This window comes from Mus caroli, unplaced genomic scaffold (assembly GCF_978045245.1).
Source record: "Mus caroli unplaced genomic scaffold, Mus_caroli_1 scaffold_22, whole genome shotgun sequence".
Taxonomy (NCBI): domain Eukaryota; kingdom Metazoa; phylum Chordata; class Mammalia; order Rodentia; family Muridae; genus Mus; species Mus caroli.
The window spans coordinates 2,182,032-2,206,273 of record NW_028227277.1 but is presented as its reverse complement, the minus strand read 5'-3'; the positions used below and the strand labels follow the sequence as shown (position 1 = coordinate 2,206,273).

General features: G+C 38.1%; 1 protein-coding gene across 1 annotated transcript; it reads right to left on the bottom strand.

Annotated features, from left to right (window-relative positions):
* Nucleotides 1-883: 883 nt before the first annotated feature.
* On the bottom strand, nucleotides 884-24,242 carry LOC147000008 (synaptonemal complex protein 3-like). Its single transcript, XM_085834363.1, has 4 exons — nucleotides 24,134-24,242; nucleotides 12,085-12,154; nucleotides 11,508-11,542; nucleotides 884-1,005 (listed from the first exon to the last, which is right to left on the bottom strand). Exons 1-4 carry the CDS (start codon nucleotides 24,240-24,242, stop codon nucleotides 884-886), a joined length of 336 nt encoding a protein of 111 aa, XP_085690489.1.

Here is a 24,242-nt window from a genome sequence, read left to right as displayed (position 1 = left end):
ATCCATATCAGACTTCTGAAATGTAGTTATATACTGATCACATAATTTTTTATTGATGTTCTTCCTGTAAAGCACAGTAGTGAAAGCAGTCACATTTCATACCAATATGAAAAAGAACACTCAAAACAAGTTAAATTGATCATTTCATATTATAAAGAGAAAAATAGCAGTATAAAATTATCTAATGGGAAATCATTATAGATTTTTTCCCATAACATATTATGAGAGAAGTATTCTTTTATATTTTAGCTTTTCAAAATTCAATTAGTTTGTGTGTATATATAAATATAAATATATATAAATAAAAATAAATATAAATGTAAAAATATGAATATGAATACGAATATAACTATAAATATAACTATGAATATAATGATAAATAAAAATGAATATAAATATAAATAATATATCTATGAGAAATAATTATATTTCACAGTGTTTTTTCATTATTTCCTACCAAATATAAGGTCTAATTTATTTTTCATATATTGCCTCAGTTAAGACTTAGTGTAAAACATAAGTCAATTAAAATATAGAAAATGCCCACATATGTAACTGTAGTTGTTGTTTTTCCATATTGTTAAGCATAATACTCCATAAATTACATTTCTAAGACTATGTGCAGGACTTCTGTATTTCCACAATGAATGTAAATTAAATTTAAAATCTCATTAACAGTTACTTAAAGAAGAAAATAAAAGTTTCACAGATTTCTAAGAATTTGATTTAGTTTCCTTGAAGGCATTAAGTTATAGGGTTAACTCTTTAGACAAAATCAAAGCCACATATTTTTACTAAAGGATCAGACATGATATATTTTTTAAACTTCAGCCATATATAATTTTTCAAATGATACACATGTGGTCCTACAAATCTAACAACTCTACCTCTTTCGATTTTTCTTTTTGCAAAGCCTTTCTAATTTCTGGTTGCTGCCATTGAAAGAATCTTTCATATACATTTTCATCCATTTTTTCTTTATGTGAAGCTTCTTATAAATGTCACCTATATTAAAAATTAAGGGTCATTTTGAAGAAACTTTAGGTGATTCCATGTATTCATAAAAATAGATATAGATAATAGATAAAATCCATTCAATAATGCCAAGAAAACTTAAAATTAAATGAAAGATATCACCAACATGCTTCATACTTTAAAATACTTTAGGGTTTGAATGTTCAGATGAAGGATGTTCAACCAGTAAAGTCTACAGAAATGTTCCACAACACAGAAAAAAACAACAACAAAAAAAAAACACAAAACACTCCATGTATTTTAGACAAGAAATATCTAATCTTATCTGAATTTTAATTTCTGTAAGTAAAATAATTTTAAGCTTCAAGAACAGTTTCCAAAGAACAAGTGCACGAAACAAAGGATCAAATGTGGGCTTTAATTCTTCATAGGGAAACAGTTTTAATACTGGCTAATTCTTTTCTAAATCTACAAAAGATGATGCAACTGAAAGAACAAATTTGACTGTGGAACTGTTAGACTCATTATTTAAAATATTCAGTTTTTGGTTTCCCTGCACCCACAAGGTGGCTCACAGCATATAACTTCAGATGCAGGAGATTCAAAGGTTTCATCAAGACTCCACAGGTACCAGACACACATGTTGTACACGTACACACTTGAAAGCAAAACAACCATACCTATAAAATAAACTGTAAAAAAAAGTAATAAGGGTTACTTTAAAGAATTCAGTTTTCCACTGTGCCATATAAAGAAAGAAGCACAGAGGCGTCCTAGAAAAGGAACTGACTAAATATAAAATTAAAACTGGGTCAATGAAAATATGTTTCATGTACATAATTTTGTATACATATCACTTAGGTTTAAGTACATGGAACTGTAAAAGTGTTTACATCAATTTTTTTCCTCTTAAAATCCCTTCAAAGAAGTTATGAAGATGCCTCAATACTTGAGGGCCTACTGTGAAAAGAGGAAGTTCACAAATTAGAATCTAGTACCCATCTACAAAACCAACCATGGATGGTTGTTTCTACAAGAACAGCACTGTGGTTGACAGAGTGAGAATTGCTAGGTCTTGCTGGATGCTTGTCTACCTGCATGTTTGGTGAAAGACCTGTCTTAAGGAAATAAGATGAAAAGTAATAGAGCATCACCCAACATCCTCCTCTGCCCTCCACATGTGTATATATGTACCACAGACAAAAACATACAAAACATAAAAATTAAGTTTCATTAATGTCACACCAAAGCACCATTTTCACTTTCTGTATCACAGGAAAAAAATATTCCACGATGCTAAATCAAAAATATTTGCAAGAGTCTGTGTCATGAGTAGACCTTGGGATTGGACTCTGCACCTAATCCCACAAGAGCCAGAGGAAACTCAACTTCCAGGTGCTCTACCACTTGCAGGATCATAGGAAAGGCCCCCACATCAGGAGTAACTGAGTCCCAAAAGATCTAGGGACAGAGGAAATCCTGCCTGGCCAGTGGCCTGGATTTCTTCCTGACTGAACCTGTACATAGGGCAGACCTGAGGTCCTGGCTCAGAAACCACTCTTAAGACATCCAGAGGGAGTCCCACTCCAAGGTACTCTGAAGTGCCCAAGATCACATGATCACAAAGGAAGCTTGACTCTCAAGAGATGTGAAAACACACCCAGGAACACTGGAGTTCTGACAGAAGATTACAGCTGAGGACTCAGCATCTTTTGCAGCACCCTGTGTAACTAGGACCACCACAAGATCCAGGGCAACAAAAACAACCTCCCAAGCAGAGTCACGGGTTCCTTGTGGCTTGCATCTCTGTCCAGAGAAAACCTCGGGATCTGGCACCCCACCAAACCTTGCAACATACAGAGAAAGCTTAACTCCCAGGAGCTCTGACACAGCGGGATCTCAGGAGATTTTTCACACCAGGATTTCAGGATTCAAGAGGCAACTTGAGGCCAGCACCTGGGCACTTAGGCATGGAATCTGCAGACACCAACAAGGTCCCCACAGGACTCTCCACAGAATCTTAGAACCTCTGGTGAATTGAACACAACTTCTGCTCCAATCCAATCTCGAAGGACCTGAGACAGCATTAAGGAGGGAAGCAGAAAACCCGGCCTGACCAGAGTCACAAATCCCTTCCAGTTGGCACTAACACTGGGGCAACATGGGCTCATAGTCTACGGACACCCCCAAGGTCCCCAGAGAAATTTCCATGGGATCTTAGGCCCTCTGGTGAGTGGAACACAACTTCTGCTAGGAGGCAGATTTGAACACCACATATCTGGGCACCTTCCCTGCAAGAGGAGAGCTTGCCTGCAGAGAGTACTTTGACGACTAAAACTCAGGAGAGAGCTAGACACCCAGGTTTTCTGATAGAGCCTAACATAATAACCTGAGGAACAAGCTCTAACCAGAGACAGCTATAACAACTCACTCCAGAGATTACCAGATGGAAAAAGTCAAACATAAGAATTTTTTAACAGAAACCAAGACCACTCACCATCATCAGCACGCAGTACTCCCACCCCACCCAATCCTGGGCACCCCAACAAACCCAAAAAGATAGACCGGGATTTAAAAACATATCTCATGATGATGGTAGAGGACATCAAGAAGGACTTTAATAACTCACTTAAAGATATATAGAAGAACACTGCTAAACAGGTTGAAGACCAAAAAAAAAAAAAAAAAAAAAAAATCCCTTAAAAAATTGCCAGAAAACACGACCAAACAGGTGATGGAATAAATAACATCATCCAAGACCTTAAAAGAGAAGAGGACACAATTTAAAAAAAAAAAAAAACCCAAAATGAGGCAACGCTGAAGATAGAAACACTAGGAAAGAAATCTGGAAACATAGACTCGAGCATCAGCAACATAATACAAGAGATGGAAGAGAGAATCTCAGGTGCAGAAGTTTCCATAGAGAACATTGGCACAACAATCAAAGAAAATACAAAATGCAAAAAGATCCTAACTCAAAACATCCAGGAAATCCAGGACACAATGAGAAGACAAAAACTATGGATAATAGGAGTAGATGAGAATGAAGATTTTCAACTTAAAGGGCCAGCAAATATCTTCAACAAAATTATAGAAGAAAACTTACCAAACCTAAAGAAAGACATGCCCATGAACATACAAGAAGCCTACAGAACTACAAATAGACTGGACCAGAAAAGAAATTCCTCTTGACACATAATAATCAAAACAAAAAATAAAGAGAGAATATTAAAAGCAGTAAGGGAAAAAGGTCAAGTAACATATAAAGGCAGGCCTATCAGAAAAACACCAGACTTTTCACCAGAGACTATGAAAGCCAGACGATCCTGGACAGATGTTATACAGACACTAAGAGAACACAAATGCCAGCCTAGGATACTATAACCAGCCAAACACTCAATTACCATCGATGGAAAACCAAAGTATTCCATGACAAAACTAAATTCACACATTATCTTTCCACCAGTCCAGCCCTTCAAAGGATAATAACAGAAAAAAACAAAACTAACAAACAAAACAAAACAAAACAAAACAAAACAATACAATACAAGAACAGAAACCACGCCCTAGAAAAAGCAACAAAGTAATTCTTCAACTAACCAAAAAGAAGGCAGACACAAGAACAGAATGCCAACTCTAACAACAAAAATAATAGGAAGCAACAATTACTTTTCCTTAATGTCTCTTAATATCACTGGACCCAGTTCCCCAATAAAGAGACATAGACTAACAGAATGGCTATAAAAACAGGACACAATATTTTGCTGTTTAGAGGAAACCCATCTCAGGGAAAAAGACAAACACTACCTCAGAGTGAAAGTCTGGAAAACAATTTTCCAAGCAAATGGTCTGAAGAAACAAGTTGGAGAAACCATTCTAATATTGAATAAAATCAACTTCCAACCCAAAGTTATCATAAATGACAAGGTGGGACACCTCATACTCATCAAAGGTAAAATTCTCCTAGAGGAACTCTCAATTCTGAATATCTATGCTCAAATACAAGGGCAGTCAAATTCATTAAATAAACTTTAGTAAAGCTCAAAGCACACATTGCATAGTGTGAGACTTCAACACACTTTCATCAATAGACAGATTGTGGAAACAGAAACTAAACAGGGACACAATGAAACTTACAGAAGCTATGAAACAAATAAACTTAACAGAAGATTGTATCCTAAAACAGAAGGATATACCTTCTTCTCAGCACCTCATGGTATCTTCTCCAAAACTGACCATATAATTTGTCACAAAACAGTATTCAACAGATACAAAAATATTGCAAATGCTCCATTGCATTCTATCAGACCACCATGGACTATGGATGATCTTAAATAACAACATTAATAATGGAAAGCCAACATTCATGTGGAAACTGAACAACATTCTTCTCAATGATACCTTGGTCAAGGAAGGAATAGAGAAAGAAATACAAGACTTTTTAGAGTTTAATGAAAATGAAGCCACAGCATACCCAAACTTCTGGGACACAATGAAAGCATATCTAAGAGGGAAACTCATAGCTCTGAGTGCCTCAAAAAGAAACTAGAGAGGGCACACACTAGTAGTTTACAACACACCTAAAAGTTCCAGGACAAAAGGAAGCAAATTCACCCAAGAGGAGTAGAAGGCAGGAAATAATTGAACTCAGGGGTGAAATCAACCAAGTGGAAACAAGAAATATTCAAAGAATCAATCAAATGAGGATCTGGTTCTTTGAGAAAATCAACAAGATAGATAAACACTTAGCCAGACTCACTAGAGCGGACATGGACAGTATCCTAATTAACAAAATCAGAAATGAAAAGGGAGACATAACAACAGATCCTTAAGAAATCCAAAACTCCATCAGATCCTTCTACAAAAGGTTATACTCTGGAAAACATGGACAAAATGGACAAATTTCTAGACAGATAGCAGGTACCAAAGTTAAACCAGAATCAAGTTAATGATCTAAACAATCCCATATCCCCTAAAGGAATAGAAGCAGTCATTATTAGCCTCCCAACCAAAAATAGCCCAGGACCAGATGGGTTTTGTGGAGAGTTCTATCAAACCTTTAAAGACGATCTAATTCCAGTTCTTCACTAACAATTCCACAAAATAGAAGCAGAATGTACTCTACCCAACTCAATCTGTGAAGCCACAATTACTTTGATACCTAAACCACAGAAAGATCTAACAAAGATGGATTACTTAGGACCAATTTCTCTTATGAATATCAATGCAAAAATATTCAATAAAATTCTTGCTAACTGATTCCAAGAACACATTAAAATAAACATCCATCATGACCAAGTAGGTTTAATTTCAGGGATGCAGGGATGGTTTAATATATGTGAATCCATCAATGTAATCCATTATATAATCAAACTCAAAACAAAAACCACATGATCATCTGCTTAGATGGGGAGAAAGCATTGAAAAAAATCCAACACCGATTCATGTTAATAGTCTTGGAAAGATTAGGAATTCAAGGCCCAAACCGAAACATGATAAAAGCAATCTACAGAAAACCAGTAACCAACGTCAAAATAAATGGTGAAAAACTGGAAGCAAACCCACTAAAATCAGAGACTAGACAAGGCTGCCCACTTTCTTCCCTCCTATTCAATATTGTACTTGACATCTTAGCCAGAGCAGTTCGACAACAAAAGGAAATCAAGGGGACACAAATTGGCAAGGAAGAAGTCAAAATATCTATTTTTGAAGAGGATATGATTGTATATATAAGTGACCCTAAAAATTATACCAGACAACTCCTAAACATGATAAACAGCTTCGGTGAAGTAGCTGGATATAAAATTAACTCAAACAAGTCAATGGCCTTTCTCTACACAAAGAATAAACAGGCTGAGAAAGGAATTAGGTAACAACACCCTTCTCAATAGTCACAAATAATAAAAAATACCTTGGCGTGACTCTAACTTCTGGGATCAAATTAAATGGAGAGAAACTTGATGCAATCCCACTAAAATAAGACAAGACAGGACTAGACAAGGATTCTCAGTCTCTCCCTACTTGTTCACTATAGTACTAGAAGTTCTACCCAGAGCAAATAGACAACAAGAGAGGTCAAAGGAATAAAAAATTGGAAAGGAAGAAGTCAAAATATCACTATTAGCAGATGATAAAATAGTATATTTAAGTGACCCCAAAAATTCCACCAGAGAACCTGTAAAACTTAAAAACAACTTCATCAAAGTGGCTAGATATACAATTAACTGAAACAAATCAGTAGCTTTCCTCTACTCAAAGGATAAACAGGCTGAAAAGAAATTATGGAAACAACACCCTTCAAAAGTCACAAATTATAATACCTTGGTGTGACTCAAACCAAGCAAGTGAAAGATCTCCATGACAAGAACTTCAATTCTCTGAAGAAAGAAATTACAAATCTCAGAAGATGGAAAGATCTCCCATGCATCATAGATTGGTGACCCGATTAATTTAGTAAAAATGGATTTCTTGCCAAAAGCAATCTACAGATTCCATGCACTCTCCATCAAAATTCAAATTCAATTCTTCATAGCGATAGAAACAGCAATATGCAAAATCATTCGGAATATCAAAACCCCAGAATATCGAAAAACAGTTCTCAAAAATAAAAGAACTTCAGGGGGAATCATCCGTGACATCAATCTGTATTATACAAAAATAGTGATTAAAAAAAAAAGTGTATGGTAATGGTACAGAGACAATGGCTTTATGAAATTCACAGGAAAATGGATGGATCTAAATTATATCATCTTATATGAGGTAACAAAACCCCAAATTAAAAAACATGGTATGCACTCACTGATAATTGGGTATTAGCCTAAAAGCTCAGAATACCCAAAATGTAATTCACAGTCCACATGAAGCTCAAGTAGAAGGAAGACAAAAGTGAGGGTGTTTCGGGCCTTAGAATGGGGAATAAAATACTACTGGGAGGAAATATTGAGACAAAGTTCAGGGCACAGACTGAAGGAATGACCACACAGAATCTGCACAACCTGTGGAACCATCTCATATACAGACCCACTACAGACACCAGACCCAGTCACCATTGTAGATACCAACAAGTACTTGCTGACAGTAGCCTAATAAGGCTGTCTCCTGAGAGGTTCTGCCAGAGCTTGGTAGGAACAGAGACTGAATCTCACAGCCAGCAATCAGACTGATCATGGGGTTCCCAGTGGAGGAGTTAGAGGAAGGACTGAAGGAGCTGAAGGGGTTTGCAACCTTATAGGAAGAATATCAATATGAAAGAAAACAAATCATCCAGGGTCTGCCCAACATATGGATCCATCCCATATACAGACAGCAGACACATTCACTATTGTCGATACCATTTGCTTGCTGACAGGAGCTGAATATGACTGTCTTCTAAGAGGCACTGCCAGAGCTTGGCAAGAACAGAGGGTGATGGTCACAGCCTGATCATGGGGTCCCCAGTGGAGGGAATGAGGAAGAACTGAAGGAGCTGAAGGGGTTTGCAACCTTACAGGAAGAACATCAATATGAAACAAGTAACCCCCCAGAGCACCCAGGGACTAAGCCACCAAACAAAGAGGGGGACCCATGATTCCAGCTACATATATATTAGAGGATGGTATTGTCAGACATCGGTGAGAGAAGAGGTCCTTGGTCCTGTGATCCTGTGAAGGCTGTATGCCCCAGTGCAGGCAACTGCCACAGTAGAAATGTGGGAGTAGGTGGTTGGGAGAACATGCTCATAGAAGCACAGGAATAGAATGGAATAGAAACTTTCTGGAGTGAAATCAGGAAAAGGCTAATATTTGAAATGTAAATAAACACAGACACACACACACACACAATGATGGCTTTAACTGTGACTTCAAGTAGGTTTATATGTAATCTCAGGATGATATAAATTTTGGTACCATTCCTGCTAAGTTTTTGATAAATTAGAGTAAATGTCTCTGCATCTCAGTCTCCAAATGAAATCATGGTTGCTTTTATCACAACCAAGCTACTCAATCTTTTTCATCACAATAAAAACCTAAAGCAGATCTAAAATATAAAGTTCTTTCTGGTTGGACAAATATTTTACTGCTACAGCAAGAAGTACTGGTTTCAAACTTCAACAATGAAAATAAAAAGGATAAAAAAATAAATATAAAAAAATAAAATATTCATGTTTCCTCAGGTCAAGGTACATTTGTAAGGATGAGGACTTTAGGTTCAAGGCCAGTCCAAGCTGCAATTGAGGATTCAGACAATCCTGAGATATAGAGTTACAGCTTACTTCCCTAAACCAAAACAACATATAAATAAAGACTGCCTGGCCTAAATTATGTCTGAAGTCCCAGTACTTCTGAGGCTGACAGCAGCCTCTGTATTTTGAGGCAGTTTGGAGACTATATATAGACATATAATAATATATAATATATAATAATATATAATATCTGGCATTTTAACAACAGGTAGAAGAAAATGAAGACTGGTCTTTAGTTTATTTATAATGAATTCCTGTTGGGTAGCACCAGCAAAAAGAAGGTTTTAGTCTGTTGGTGCCAGTACCTGACATCCAGTTTACTCACACCTCACATCTCCAGGCCCCAAGAAGACTTTCATGGTCTGCAATACCCTGGCATTCCTGCTTTCTGCTAGGAGCTATTCTGTGCAAACTCCTGCCCTTAGTGAAGTTCTCTGTTTTTCTCAGCAGATGCCGATGGGAAAGTCAATTGTGAACTTGGAAGCAGTACCTTCCTGAGTCCAGCGAGAGTCACCTACTCTCCTTACTCCTGAAGTAACACGTCCACCCTTCCACCTTCATCCCAACACAGACCTCCAGCTCAAACAGGATTAACCATCTTTCAACAGACAATTGACTACCTCCACTGAGACTTCTCCCTACCATGCTTCCTCACGCACTTTTCTTCCTCAAGAACTGGGCTTCGTGACCACCACAAAGCATACTGGGTAACAGGGTTTGGATAGCAGGAAAGCAATCTCAGCAAAGACCCTTGCTGATTGGCCGTGTTTTCACATGTGTACTAAGGGCGAGTTAGGCTCTATCACTCATCTGTCATCCAAGCAGCAAAAGGGAGGTAGTATTTTAGCTGCTACTAATACCCAGAGGCTTTCCATTTTCCAAGTTTGCAATAATAACTTGAAAGTTAAAATAAATGAACCCCTAAAAAAACTCTCCTACTTTTTTTTTTTCAGATTAAGGGCCTCTTGATTGTAATTTAAATTGTTTTATTTTTTATGTAATGTGTTTTTGTGTGTTTGTATTTATACAACCTGCATGTATGTTGTTCATAGAAACTAGAAGAGAATTCCAAAACCCCTGGATATAGAATTAAAAATGGTTGTGAGCCACTACGTGGGTTCTAGGAACTAAAACTTGGTTCTGTCCAAGAACAACAAGTGCTCTTAATTTCTAAGCCATCTTTCCATCCCTGTCCTTTGCATGTTTTAAGGTGTGCTGGATCATGTCTCTCGATAGATGTTCATTTTTACTATACAGGAGAGATCATAAAATTATGACACTTTCTTAATATTATCTATTTCAAGAAAGAGAAAAAATACACCATAATTTTACTGGATTGTGTAAATCTTAAAAAGAGTTTCGGCAAAAAAATGATGTGTATATATTTCAATATGAGTGTACACAAGAAAGCCACAAATAGACATCTACTGCATTCTAATCATATTCCAACTTACTTTTATTTTATTTTTTTATTCAAGACAGGGTTTCTCTGTATAGCCTTGGTTGTCCTGGAACTCACCCTTTATACCAAGCTGGCCTCAAACTCAGAAATCTCCCTGCCTCTGCCTCCCAATTGCTGGAATTAAGGCATGTGACATCACTAGCTGACCAAACTTAAAACTTGAGACATAGTCTCTCAGAATCTGCAGCTCACAAATGCCACTAGCCTTGCTAGCCAGCAATGTGTCTCCACCTACTCAACACTGGGTTGCAGCCTGCATTTTTTAAGTGGATTCTATGTCCCCACCTTCACTCCATATACTTTCGAGGCAAGCACTTTACTAAAACAGCTTGTAGCCACTCTCTTCTTTTTTTTTTTTTTCCTCTCTCTCTCTAATCATGCCTAAGTTTAGGCTCCTAAAATGCTTAATGCTGGTTTTGCTCGTTTCCTTATAACAACAAATTAGGTTTCTTGCTCACTTTACAATCTGAAGTTGATTTGGAAAACTGCACAAACTAACATTTCATTTGAGAGGCTTATTTCAGAGTTTTGTTTGTTTGGTAGTTTTTTTGGTAATTTGGTGGGTTGGTTGGGTTTTGTTTTGTTTTTGTTTTTGTTTTTTTTTTCTTTTTTTGTTTTGCCCACTGAAGATGAAACTCATAACTTTTACATGGTATTTTACCACTGAGCGACATCTTCAGCTAATCATTCATTCTGAATGTTGGTTGAGAAGTCATCTCATATGGGTTTTAAAGAGAACTACAATTACTGTGAAATCTAAAATTATCCCCTATGGTATAGGGGTTATAGAGATCTGATTCCCTCTTCTGACCTCTCAAAAACCAGGCAAAAACCTCCAAAAACACATACCTCCAGATTTATCCAACATACTGTCTAGTTCACCTCTGTTAAGAAAGGAATATAAAATTAATGTAAGAAATATCGTGAACTGGTAGGACATTTTTCTTCCCCACAGAAAACTTTAAACAGAACCTTCTTTTAATTATTTATAATAAATATATGTTTGGTTCGGAACAAATGACATATACATATAAAATACATGGTGGACTACCAAAGTGAACTTGTATGATTTACTTTTTACAATTCATACATTTACACCCCACAGTAGATTATTCATACCTCTCCGACTCTTGCTGAAACCCTTCTTTTTCCCAGATGCCCCCCCTCTTATTCTTTTGATGTTTTTCCTTTTCTTTTTGTGTATATCTGGGAAGATCTCATGCAGGTAGTCCTATTGTATGAGTTGCTATGGGTTTGTGATCACAATGTCTCAAGGACCTCAATCTGGGCTTGAACACAACATATAGCAGTGTCTGACTTTGAATTGTTCATCTTCCTGAATCTACTTCTCCAGTTAAGGGATCACAAACACTACTTATGAAGTACTCTATTGAACTCTATTGAAATACTCTATTGAAAATTTTACCCCATATCTCCATCGTTTTTTACGTGAGTCGATATATTCTCATCTTTGTCAAATGTTGGGCTCTTCTTTACTGTATGGACAAGAGAAAATAGAAACATTTGAATGGATGCTATATAAGTAATAGTTAATAAAGTACTAACGATTTGAATTTCTCTCAAGAAACTGCCCATGTGAGTTTTTGAAATAGATTTTAGAAAGGAAATAATTACATCGATGAAATCCAGGACACAAAGAGATGACGAAACTTAAGGATAATAGGTATCGATCAAAAGTAATTTTTCCAAACTACAGGGACAGTGAGTATATTCATCAAAATTATAGAAGAAAATTTCCCTAACCTAAAAAAAGTGTTTCCCGTGAATATACAAGAAGCATACAAAACTCCAAATAGTTTAGACCAGAAGAGAAATTCCTGCCATCATATAATAATCCAAACATCAAATGCAAAAAAAAAAAAAAAGGAAAAAGAACAGAAAGAAAGAATATTAAAAGCAATATGGGAAAATTCAAGAAACTTATAACGGAAGACTTATCAGAACTATACCTAACTTAACCTCAAAGACTATGAAAGCCATAAGGTCCTGGGCATATATCATACAGAAATGCCAGCCAAGGCTATAATACACAGCAAAAATATCTTACCATAGGTTGAGAAAAGAAGGTATTCCATGAAAAAACAATATTTACACAATATTTTTGAACAAACCAAACCCTCCAAGGGATAATAAAGGGAAATCTCCAATATAAGGAGGGAAATTACACTCTCAAAAAAGCAAGACATTTATCTTGAAGCAAACAAAAAGAAGATAGCTACATGAAAAAATTCCACCAAAATATCAGGAAGCAACAAAGACTTTTCCTTAGTATCTCTTAATATGAGGGGATTCAATTCACCAATAAAAAGACATAGACTAACAGACTGGATGTGTAAGCAAGACCCATCATACCAGAAACAAACCTCAGGGACAAAGACAGATATTACTTCAGAGTAAAAGGCTGGAAAACAATTTTCCAAGCTAATGAATGGTCCAAAGAAACAAGCTTGAGTAGCAATTCTAATATCAAATAAATTTGACTTTCAACCCAAAGTTATGAAAAAATACAAGGAGGGACACTTCATATTCATCAAAGTTAAAATTTACCAAGATGAACTCCCAATTCTGAACATTTATACACCAAATGCAATGGCATTCACATTCCTATAAGAAACTTTAGTAGAGCTCAAATCACACATTGTACCCAAGACAATAATAGCGGAACTCCCCTCTCTCATTAATAGACAGATACTGGAATCAAAAATTAAAAAGGGACTCAGCGAACCTAACAGAAGTTATGAAACAAATAGATTAGTTGATATCTATAGAACATTTTACCCTAAAACAAAATGATGCCCATTCTTCTCAGCACCTCATGATGCCTTCTCCATATAATCAGTCCCAAAACATGCCTTAACAGATATAAAAATGTTGTAATAATCCCATGCATCCTACCTGATCACCAAGGACTAAGGTTGATTTTCAATAATGTTATAAATAATTGAAAACACACATAAACATAGTAGGTGAACAACAATATAGTGAGTGATAACTTGGGCAAGGAGGAAATAGAAATAAATTTAAGACTTTTTAGAGTTTAATGAAAATGAATCTGCAACATACCAAAAATTATGGGACACAATGAAAGCAGTTCTAAGAAGGAAACTCATAGCTATGAATGCCTCCAAATAAAAATTGGACAGAGGATACAGGAGTAGGTTGACAGCACACCTAAACATTCAAGAACAAAAGGAAGTAAATTCACTCAAGAGGAGTAGAAGGCAGGAAATAATCAATCTCAGGGTTGAAATCAACCAAATGGAAACAAAGGAATTCTACACACACACACACACACACACACACACACACACACACACACACACACACACACAAAATCAAACAAATTAGGAGCTGATTCTTTGAGAAAATCAAGAAGATAGATAAAATATTAGCCAGACTAACTACAGGGCAAAGGGACAGTAACCAAATTCACAAAACCAGAATTGAAAAGGGAGCCCTCACAACAGAAACTTAGGAAATCTAGATCAGATCTTATTAAACAAGCATATATTCAAAAAAAATGAAAATAAGGAAAAAGGAAAAAATGCACACTTATCTAGACAGATAATAGGTACGAAATTGAAATCAGTATCAGATAAATCCTGTAATTACTCCCATAATGCCTAAAGAAATAGAAGCAGTCATTAATAGTCTCCCAACCAAAAAAAGCCCAGGATCTGATGAACCCATCAGATTTCTATCAGATCTTCATGTGTGAGACCCCGACTTAGAGCGTTTCTCCCTGGAAGGTAAAGCCCCTGGACTTTCCCCAATCTTGTTTTCCCTAATCTCTAAACATACAGCTAGAAAGAAGCTCTTTGTTCACTATAGCCTGCAAAAAGCCTTTTTTGTTTCTGAGCCTTACAGCCAGAGATGTGATAATTGTAATTTTATCAAAGACATCTGGGCAGAGAAGAACATTCCTCCCAACTCTTCCCATCTCCTCCCAACTGCACCCAGTTCCTCCCAACTCCTCCCAACTCCTCCCAACTCTACCCACCTCCTCCTAGCTATCCTCCCAACTCTTCCCAATTCCTCAGCTAGCTGTTAAAAGCCCCCACTGTCACCACTAGGGGTTGAAATCCCCACCCTGTACAGTAGAAGGACTTCATCCTCAGCTAGCTGATAATAAAACGTCTTGTAGTTTGCATCAGGTGTGATTATCTCTCGAGTTTGCAGTCCAGCTCATTCCGGCACATGAGTGGAAGCCCAACTTCAGGAGTCTTACATGTGCGTTCTCATACACCAGGAGGCCTACCCCAGTTCTCAGAGACCCCACTTGGAGGTAGGATCCTGTCTTTGCTATGTCTTTGTCTGTCGGCTGTGTTTGAATTCAGCATTATGGTTTGCAGTTGTCTGCACTCCTTAGAGCAACGACCTCCCTGTTCTGGATGGAGGGCAGGGATACTGACAGACATGTTAGTCGTAACCGCTTGCTGCACTGGGAGACGTCCCAGAAGGTCTGAGGGAGCTCCAGGGATGCATGGAGATCTCCAATCGAGGTGCCAAATGAGAGTGTGCTCACTTGGCTGTCTGTTTCTGTTACTGGGTGCCAAGTGAGCATGTGGCAGCTGTCTGTATATATATATATATATATATATATATATATATATATATATACAGTTTTTCTCCCTGTATGTGACTCTGATGATGGGACAAACTATTAGCACTCCTCTTGGACTGACTCTTGAGAATTGAACTGAAATTACTATTAGGATTCACATTCTTTTTGTAGATGTCAGAAAGAGATTTAGGAGAACTTTCTTCTCAAGGAAAGGGCACTATTGAACTGATTGTGATTTCTGCCGTTAAAGATGTTGTTGCACAGAAGAGACTAGGTTTTCAACCAGAACAAGCACCCTACATTGACATCTCGGAAATTTCTGCGCAGGAAGCCTCCCCTGACCCCATCCTGGTTGAAGCCTTGGGTTCAGAAGAACAAGCTGGACTCCCGAGTCCTAGCTTTCCACCACTCAAAAAAAAAAAAAAAAAAAAAAAAAAACCTAAGATAAATATGTTGGGGGGGTGAACTGCAACCCTTGGCTCCTCCCAAGATCTATCCAGAGATAGAAGAACCTCCAGAATATTGTAACACCACACCCTCATATCACAAACCGGTCTCTCCCAGATACCTCACCAGGGTACCACTGGAGACACGGGGGAGGTACCAGCTGCTGGAACACAAGACAAATGAGCATGGAGCCCAGAGAGACCAGACTCAACAACCTTGCTGGCTTTAGGTACTTATGGCCTACTCCAGCAGACCCGGGAACTGCAGCCTCTTCATTACTGGTCTTTTTCCTTCTCTGATCTCTATAATTGGAATGCAAATCACGCCGCCTTCTCTGAAACCCCTCTACCCTTACTAATCTATTGGAATCTCTCATGTTCTCTCATCAGACCACTTGGGATGACTGTCAACAGCTTTTAAGGGTTATTTTTATCACACAGGAGAAGAAAAGGATTCTGCTGGTGGTAAGAATGAATGTGCTGGGGGCAAATGGATGGCTGACACAATTTCCAAATGAAATAGATGCATGCTTCCCCCTGACACATACTGACTGGTACCCTAACAGGCCTGAAGGTAGTGAGCAGTTGACAGTTTGGTGCAGGGATACATTACCAGGAATGAGAGGATCTGACAGACAACCCAGCAATGTGGCCAAGGTAAAAGGGATCCTACAAGAGGAAAAGGAGCTACCAGTAGAGTTTCTAGAGTGCCTCTTAGAAGCATACAGGCATTACACTCCCTGTGTCAGAGAGCCAGCAGGCCGCTCTGGCCATGGCTTTCATTGGGCAGTCTGCTTCTGCCATTAGGAGAATGTTACAGTGTCTAGAGAGTCTGTAAACACTATCTTTGCAAGATCTGGTTAAGGAGGCAGAGAGTGTACCATAAGAGAGAGACTAAAAAGAAATAGGAGAAAGAGAATAGAGAGCAGCTGAGGCAAGAGAAAGTAGATGAGATGGAAGGCAGGCAAAAATTTTAAATAGGATTTTGGATACATTTGCAAGTGATAAGGAAGTTTATAAAAAAGTTGGAGGGAGAAGGCAGACAGGGTACCTGGGCAACACAGGGCCAAAAAGACCTCAGAACTCCATAGGACCTTTATGACCACCTCTACATAAGGACCAATGTGGGTACTATAAAGAAAAGGGACACTGGGCAAGAGACTGTGCCATGAAAGAGACTGATATCAGAACAACTAAGTCCTTACTCCAGAGGATGATGACTAGGGGATATGGGGCACAGACCCATTCCCTGAGACTAGTGTAAACCTAACTGTGGAAGAGACCCCTACTGCTTCCCTTCTTGGTATCAGAGCAGTTTTTTCAGTCCTGACAAAGTCACTGGAGAAATTGAGTAACCAGAAAAACGAAGTAATTGGGGCTACTGTTCAGAAACCATTCTCACCTTGCGTGGTAGCACACGCCTTTAATCCCAGCACTGGGGAGGCAGAGGCAGGCGGATTTCTGAGTTCCAGGCCAGCCAAGTCTACAGAGTGAGTTCCAGGACAGCCAAGGCAACACAGAGAAACCCTGTCTCGAAAACACACACACACACAAAAAAAGACAGAAAACATACTCTTGGACCACTGATAAGAAAATTAATCTAGGAGTAAGCCAAGTAACTGATTCCTTCCTCATCATTACTGAATGCCCCACCACATTGTTGAGAAGAGAAATAGTAGCAAATTAAAAAGTCCAAATAAGCTTTTCTTTTGAAGGAACTTCAATCCCTTGGCAAGCCTCTATCTCTATAATTTGAACTTTAAAATTAGAAGAAGAATATAGATTACATGAGCCTCAATCCCTGTCAAGAAAAGTATTAGAAGGGACCAGGTAAGGGAGATATCTTAAATGCTGGGCAGAGACTTGGGATATAAGAGAGGCAAAGAGGGTGCACCCCATCCTTGTGACACTGGAAACTGATACAACAATACCCCATGAGCAAAGAGGCCCAAGAGGGCATCAGACCTCATATTCATAGTCTCTTAGAACTTGGTGTTTTGGTCCCTTGTCAGTCTTCCTGGAATACTCTGTTGCTACCAGTTAAAAAGCCAGGCTTTGCCACCCTGGCACTCTTTACCATACCCCCTTACTAAAGAGACTGTGACTTTCTCATGGACCCCCAAACACCGGAAGCCTTTAAAGAGATTAAAAAATCTTGCTTATTGCATCAGCTCTATTCCTGCAAGACCTGACCTAGCCTTTCATTCTCTATGTAGACCAAACAGCCGAAATAGTGAGATGGGTCCTGACCCAAAATCTGGGGAAATAGAAACTACCTGTGGCCCAATTGTTAAAAAAAAAAAAAAAAAAAAAAATTAGACCCAGTGGCTAGTGGATGACCATCTTGCTTAAAAGTTATCGCTGCTGCTGTGTCAGTATTTCTCAAAGAGGCTGACAAACTGACTCTAGGTCAATGAACTATAGTAGTAGTCCCTATATCCCCATGCCTTAGAAAGCATCATTAGACAGCTGCCTGATTGCTGGATGACTACTGCTCACATGACCCATTAACAGAGCCTTTTACTGACTGAAAGAGTATAGTTTGCATCCCCTCCTATCCTGAATACTGCCACCTTGCTGCTGGAAGCCAACGACTTCCTACAAGTACACCAAGGTATAGACATCCTGGCAGAAAAAAACTGAAATTAAGAAAGACCTCAGTGAACAGCCATGGCCAGGCTGCCCTAACTGGTACACAGATGATATCCACTTTTTGGTTGAAGGTAAAAGAAAAGCAGGGGCAGCAGTGGTCAATGGAAAAAAAACCATTGGGGACAGCAGCTTGCCTAAAGGCATGACAGCCCAGAGAGAAGAGATAATCACACTCACCCAAGCCTTGCAGCTGGCCAAAGAGAAAAACATCAATATCTACACAGACAGCAAGTATGCTTTCACCACTGCTCACATACATGGGGCGATCTATAGAAAACAGGAGTTACTCACATCTGATGGGAAAGATATTAAAAATAAAAAAGAAATCTTGAACCTATTAGAAGCCAAACACTTTCGAAAAAAAACTAACTGGCCATCATACATTGCACCCATCTCCAAAAAGTTCATGATGCCATAGTGAAGGGAAATCAGATGGCTGACCTTGCTGCCAAACATGCGGTCCTAAGGAAAAAAAAAAAAAAAAAAGAACTTAAAAACCATTATAAACTCAAAGACGCAGGCTTGGACTACAGTCTAGAAGATCAAGAACAGAAAAAAATACCTGAGATATGTGTATATACTACCCAAAGAGTGGCTAAGACCCAAGATGGTCACTGGATCCTGCCCACCAGAGAAGGGATACAATATGTAGCCAATCTACACAGGCTCCCCCACTTGGAAACTAAGAAGCTAAAGAAATTGTTAAGAGCTCAAACTACTATGTTACTAGATTGCCAGATGTTGCCCAGGAGTTTGTTAATGAATGCCAAGCCTGTGCCCTCACCAATGTTAGCCACCAGAATAATGCTCCCCAGAGGGGGGTTAAGAGGTGACGGCCTGGTACATTCTGAAAAGTAGATTTTACTGAAGTTAATTTCGCCAAGTACAGTAATAAATATCTATTACTTTTTATAGACACCTTTTTAGGCTTGTTCGAAGCCTTCCCCACTAAGGAGACTGACAATGTTGTGGCAAAGAAGATATTAAAGGAAATATCCCCATCATTTGGCATCCCTAAGGTACTTTCATCAATCAAGTGTCCCTCCTTCTTTGCCCAGGTAAGCCAAGGGTTAGCCAGAAAATTGGGGATTGATTGGAAGTTACATTGTCCCTATAGACCCCCGACATCAGAACAGGTAGAGCAGATGAATAGAGAATTAAAAGAAACCTTGACTAAATCGGCTTTAAAGACATGCAGAAAAGATTATGAAGCTCTCCTTCACTTCACCTTATTGTGAGTATGGAACACCACAGGAAAATTTAAACTTACACCTTTCCAACTCCTCAATTGGGGACCACCTTCCTTAACAGAAGAAGGGGGAATGTTTGACACTGATGTTCCTTTTTCTGAACCCCTGCTAGCTCGCTTAAAGACCCTAGAACTGGTCAGAAAAAAGCCTTGGAATTGCTGAAAAATAAAACAAAAACAACAAAACAAAAAATAAACAAACAAACCAAAAAACAAACAAACAAACAAAAAACACCTACCTGCTGCTTTTCACAAGCCCCACCACCGCTACTCCAGCATGTGCTAGGCTCCTGCACCCAGCCCACCATGGCTCACTGGCCCATTGCTGCTCACATTCACCAGGCAGTGAACAGGAACCTCCTCCCTCCCTTGTACCATGGCAAGAGAAACTTTTGTCTCATTCAAGTGCATTTTGAGCCTCTCAAGGTTACAAATCCTAGAGCTGTGACCTCATGTTGGCTTTGTTTGGCAGCTGGGCTAGCGGTTATTTTTCCTAGTTTTAAGACTAGAACTATGTAGAAGAAGTAGTGGGGAATGTGAGACTCCAACTTAGAGTGGTTCTCCCTGGAAGGTAAAGCCCCTGGATATTCCCCAAGCTTGTTGTCCCTGATCTTTACAAATGCAGTCAGAAAGAAGCTCTTTGTTATTTATAGCCTGCAAAAAGCCTTTTTGTTTCTGAGCCTTACAGCCAGAGATGTGATAATTGTAACTTTACGAAAGACATCCGGGCAGAGAACAACATTCCTCCCAACTCTTTCCAACTCCTCCCAACTCTTCTCCCAACTCCTCCCATCTGTTCCCAACTCCTCTGAACTTTCATCCCAATTCCTCAGCCAGCTGTTAAAAGCCCCCTTCTGTCACAGCTCAGGGTCAAACTCCCCTGCCCTGCACAGTGGAAGGAGTTTGTCCTCAGCTAGCTGATAATAAAACCTCTTTCTGTTTGCATCAGGTATAGTTTACTCTTGAGTCATTGGGGTGCTGGCCACCTCATTCCGGGACTTGAATGGGCTTCAGTGGAGGTCCAGTTTCGGGGGTCTTACACATGGAGAACTAATACCAATATTCTTCAAACTATTATGCAAAATCAAAAGAGAAGGAATACTATTGAGTTTATTATATGAAGCGAGATTACAATTATATTCAAATGACACAAAGACCCAATGAAGTTAGGAAACTTCAGACCATTTTCCCATATGAATATCAAAGCAAAAATACTCAATAAAATCCTTGCAAACCAAATCAAAGAATACATCAAAACGATCATCCATCATGGTCAAGTAGGCTTCATCCCTAGGATGGTTTAATATATGGAAATCCATCAAATTAATCCACTATAGAAATAAACTCAAAGACAAAAACAACATGCTCAACTCATTAGATGCTGAGAAAGTATTTGACAAAATGCATACCCATTTATAATGAAAATCCAAGAAAGATCAGGAATGCAAGGCCCATATCTAAACATTAAAAAAAAAAAAAAAAAAAAAAAAACAATGGACAGCAAACCAGTAGCCAGCATTAAACTAAATGGTGAGAAACTTGAAACAATCCCACTATATCAGGGACTAGACAAGTCTGCCCACTTTCTCCCTACCTATTCAATATAGTAGTTGAAGACCTATCCAGAGTAATTAGACAACAAAAGGAGAACAAATGAATAAAAATTGGAAAGGAAGAAGTCAAAATATCACTATTTCCAGATGATATGATAGCATGTATCAGTGACCCAAAAATTTGCCAGAGAAATCCTAAACCTGATACACAACTTCAGTGCTGTAGTTGAATATAAAATTAACGCAAACAAGTCAATGGCCTTTTTCTACACAAAGGAAAAGCAGGATGAAAAACAAACTAAACAAAAAACAAACAAACAAACAAACAAAAAAACACCCTTCACAATAGTCACAAATAATATAAAATACCTTGGTGTGAATCTAACTTATGAAGAGAAAAATACATATGGTAAAAACTTCAAATCTCTGAAGAAAGAAATCAAAAAAGATCTCAGAAGATGGAAAGATATCACATGCACATGGATTGGAAGGATTAATCGAGTAAAAAATGGCTGTCCTACCAAAAGTAATCTATAGATTCAATGCAATCCCCATGAAAATACCAACTTAATTCTTCACTAAGTTAGAAAGGGAAATTTGCAAATTCACCTGAAATTAAACAAACAAACAAACAAAAAAACAAACAAACAAAAACAAAAACAAAACAAGACAAAAAACAACCCTAAGATAGGAAAAACTATCCCCAACAATAAAAGAACCTTTTGTGGATTAACCATGCGTGAACTCAAGCTGTACTACAGATCAATTGTGATAAAAATGGCATGGTACAGGTAGAGTGATAGACAAGTAGATAAATGAAATAGAACTGAAGACAGAGAAATAAACCCACACACATATGGACACTTGATCTTTGACAAAGGAGCTAAAACAATCCAGTGGAACAAAGACAGCATTTTCAAACAGTGGTGCTGGCTCAATCGGCAGTTAGCATGTAGAAGAAGGCATATTGATCTATTCTCATCCCTTGTACAATGCTCAAGTCTAAGTGGATCAAGGAATTGTACATAAAACCAGAGACACTGAAACTTATAGAGAAGAAAGTGGGGAAGAACATGGAACATAGGAAAAGGGGGAAAATTCTTGATGAAAAGAAAAAAAAAGAGCAGCAATGGCTTGTGCTGCAAGATTAAACATGGAAAAATGGAACCTCATAAAATTGCTAAGCTTCTGTAAGGTCAAGGACACTATCAATAGGACAAAACTGCATCCAACAGATTGGGAAAAAAAATCTTTACCAATCCTAAATAAGATAGGGGTCTAATATCTAATACATATAAAGAGATAAAAAATCTGGACTCCAGAAAATCAATTTTCTCTATTTTTAAAAATTGGGACAGAGCTAAACAAATAATTCCCAACTAAGGAATACCGAATAATTTAGAAGCACCTAAAAAATATTCAACATCCTTAATCATCAGGGAAATTTAAGTCAAAATAACCCAGAGATTCCACCTCACACCTGTCAGAATGGCTAAGATGTAAAATTCAGATAACAGCAGATGCTGGCGAGAATGTGTTGAAATATGAACACTCCATTGCTGGTGGATTTGCAAGCTGTTACAACCAGTTTGGAAATCAGTCTGGTGGTTCCTCAGAAAATTGGTCATAACTCTACTAGAAGATCCAGCATTAGTCCTCCTGGGCATATACCCAGAAGATGTTCCAACTTGTAATAAGGACACATTCTTCACTATGTTTATAGCAGCCTTATGTATAATAACAAGAATCTGAAAAGAAATCAGGTGACTCTCTTTAGAAGAATCAATATAGAAAATATGGTACTTTTTCTATAATGAATTACTACACAGCTATTAAAAGCAATGATTTAATGAAATTCTTAGACAAATGGATGGATCTGGATGATATCTTCCTAAGTGAGATAACCCAATCACAAAAGAACACACATAATATGCAATCATTGATAAATGGATATTATCCCTGAATCCCAGAATGACCAAGGTAAAATTTGCAAAACCCATGAAACTCAAGAAGAAAGACCAAAGTGTGATTATGTTGTTCCTTCTTAGAATGGGGAACAAAATACTCATGGGAGGAGTTACAGAGACAAAGTTTGGAGCTTAGACTGAACGAATCCATACACTGCCTCACTTCGGGATCCATCCCATAAACAGCCACCAAACCCAGATATTATTGAAGATGCACCAAGAGCTTGGGGACAGGAGACTGATATAGTTGTCTCCTGAGAGGAACTGCCAGTGCCTGACAAATAAAGAAGTGGATGTTCACTGACATCCATTGGACTGAGAACAGGGTCCCCAAATATGGAGCTAGAGAAAGTACCCAAGGAGCTTAAGGAGTTTGCAGGAACTTAGGAGGAAAAAAAAACCATAAACTAACAAGTACCCCCACAATTCTCTGTGACTAAACCACCAATCAAAGAAAAGAAATAATGGGGCATATTGACCCAGCTGCATATGTAGAAGAGGATGGACTAGTTGGTCATCAATGGGAGGAGAGCCACTTGTTCCTATAAAGGTCCTATGCCCCAGTATTGGGAAATGCCTGGGCTAGGAATTGGGAGTGGGTGTGTTGGGGAGCAGGGGGAGAGGGGAGAGGACAGAGGATTTTTGGAAGGGAAAGTAGAAAAGGGGATAACATGTGAAATGTAAATAAAGTAAGTATATAATAGAAAAAGAAATGAAATAATTTATTTGCAGGTATTATGAAATAAATTCATGTATGGCAAACATATTATAGGAACTATGTTCAGGTTTTTTTCCTGGGGCAAAATCATAGCAAGTTATTTTTTCTCAACATATTGTGACTATAGTTTCAAGAGTAGGTATATGTGCTGCTAAAACTCATGTATAAGAATAGATAAATATAGGTAAAATTAGAAATGAAGTCTATGAAAACTCTTAACAAAGATTTCTTCCATTTTAGGAGACTAGGTAAAGGTCTAATGAAATGCAGGACACAATTAATGCCCAACACTGGATATGCTATACCTTTAGTAAGAGACTCCTCTGAAACAGTTATGTCATCTTCTTCATCATCACAGTCCAAAAGTAATAAGTAACCTTCCTTTGGTATCACCATCATTTTCTTAAGCGCCAT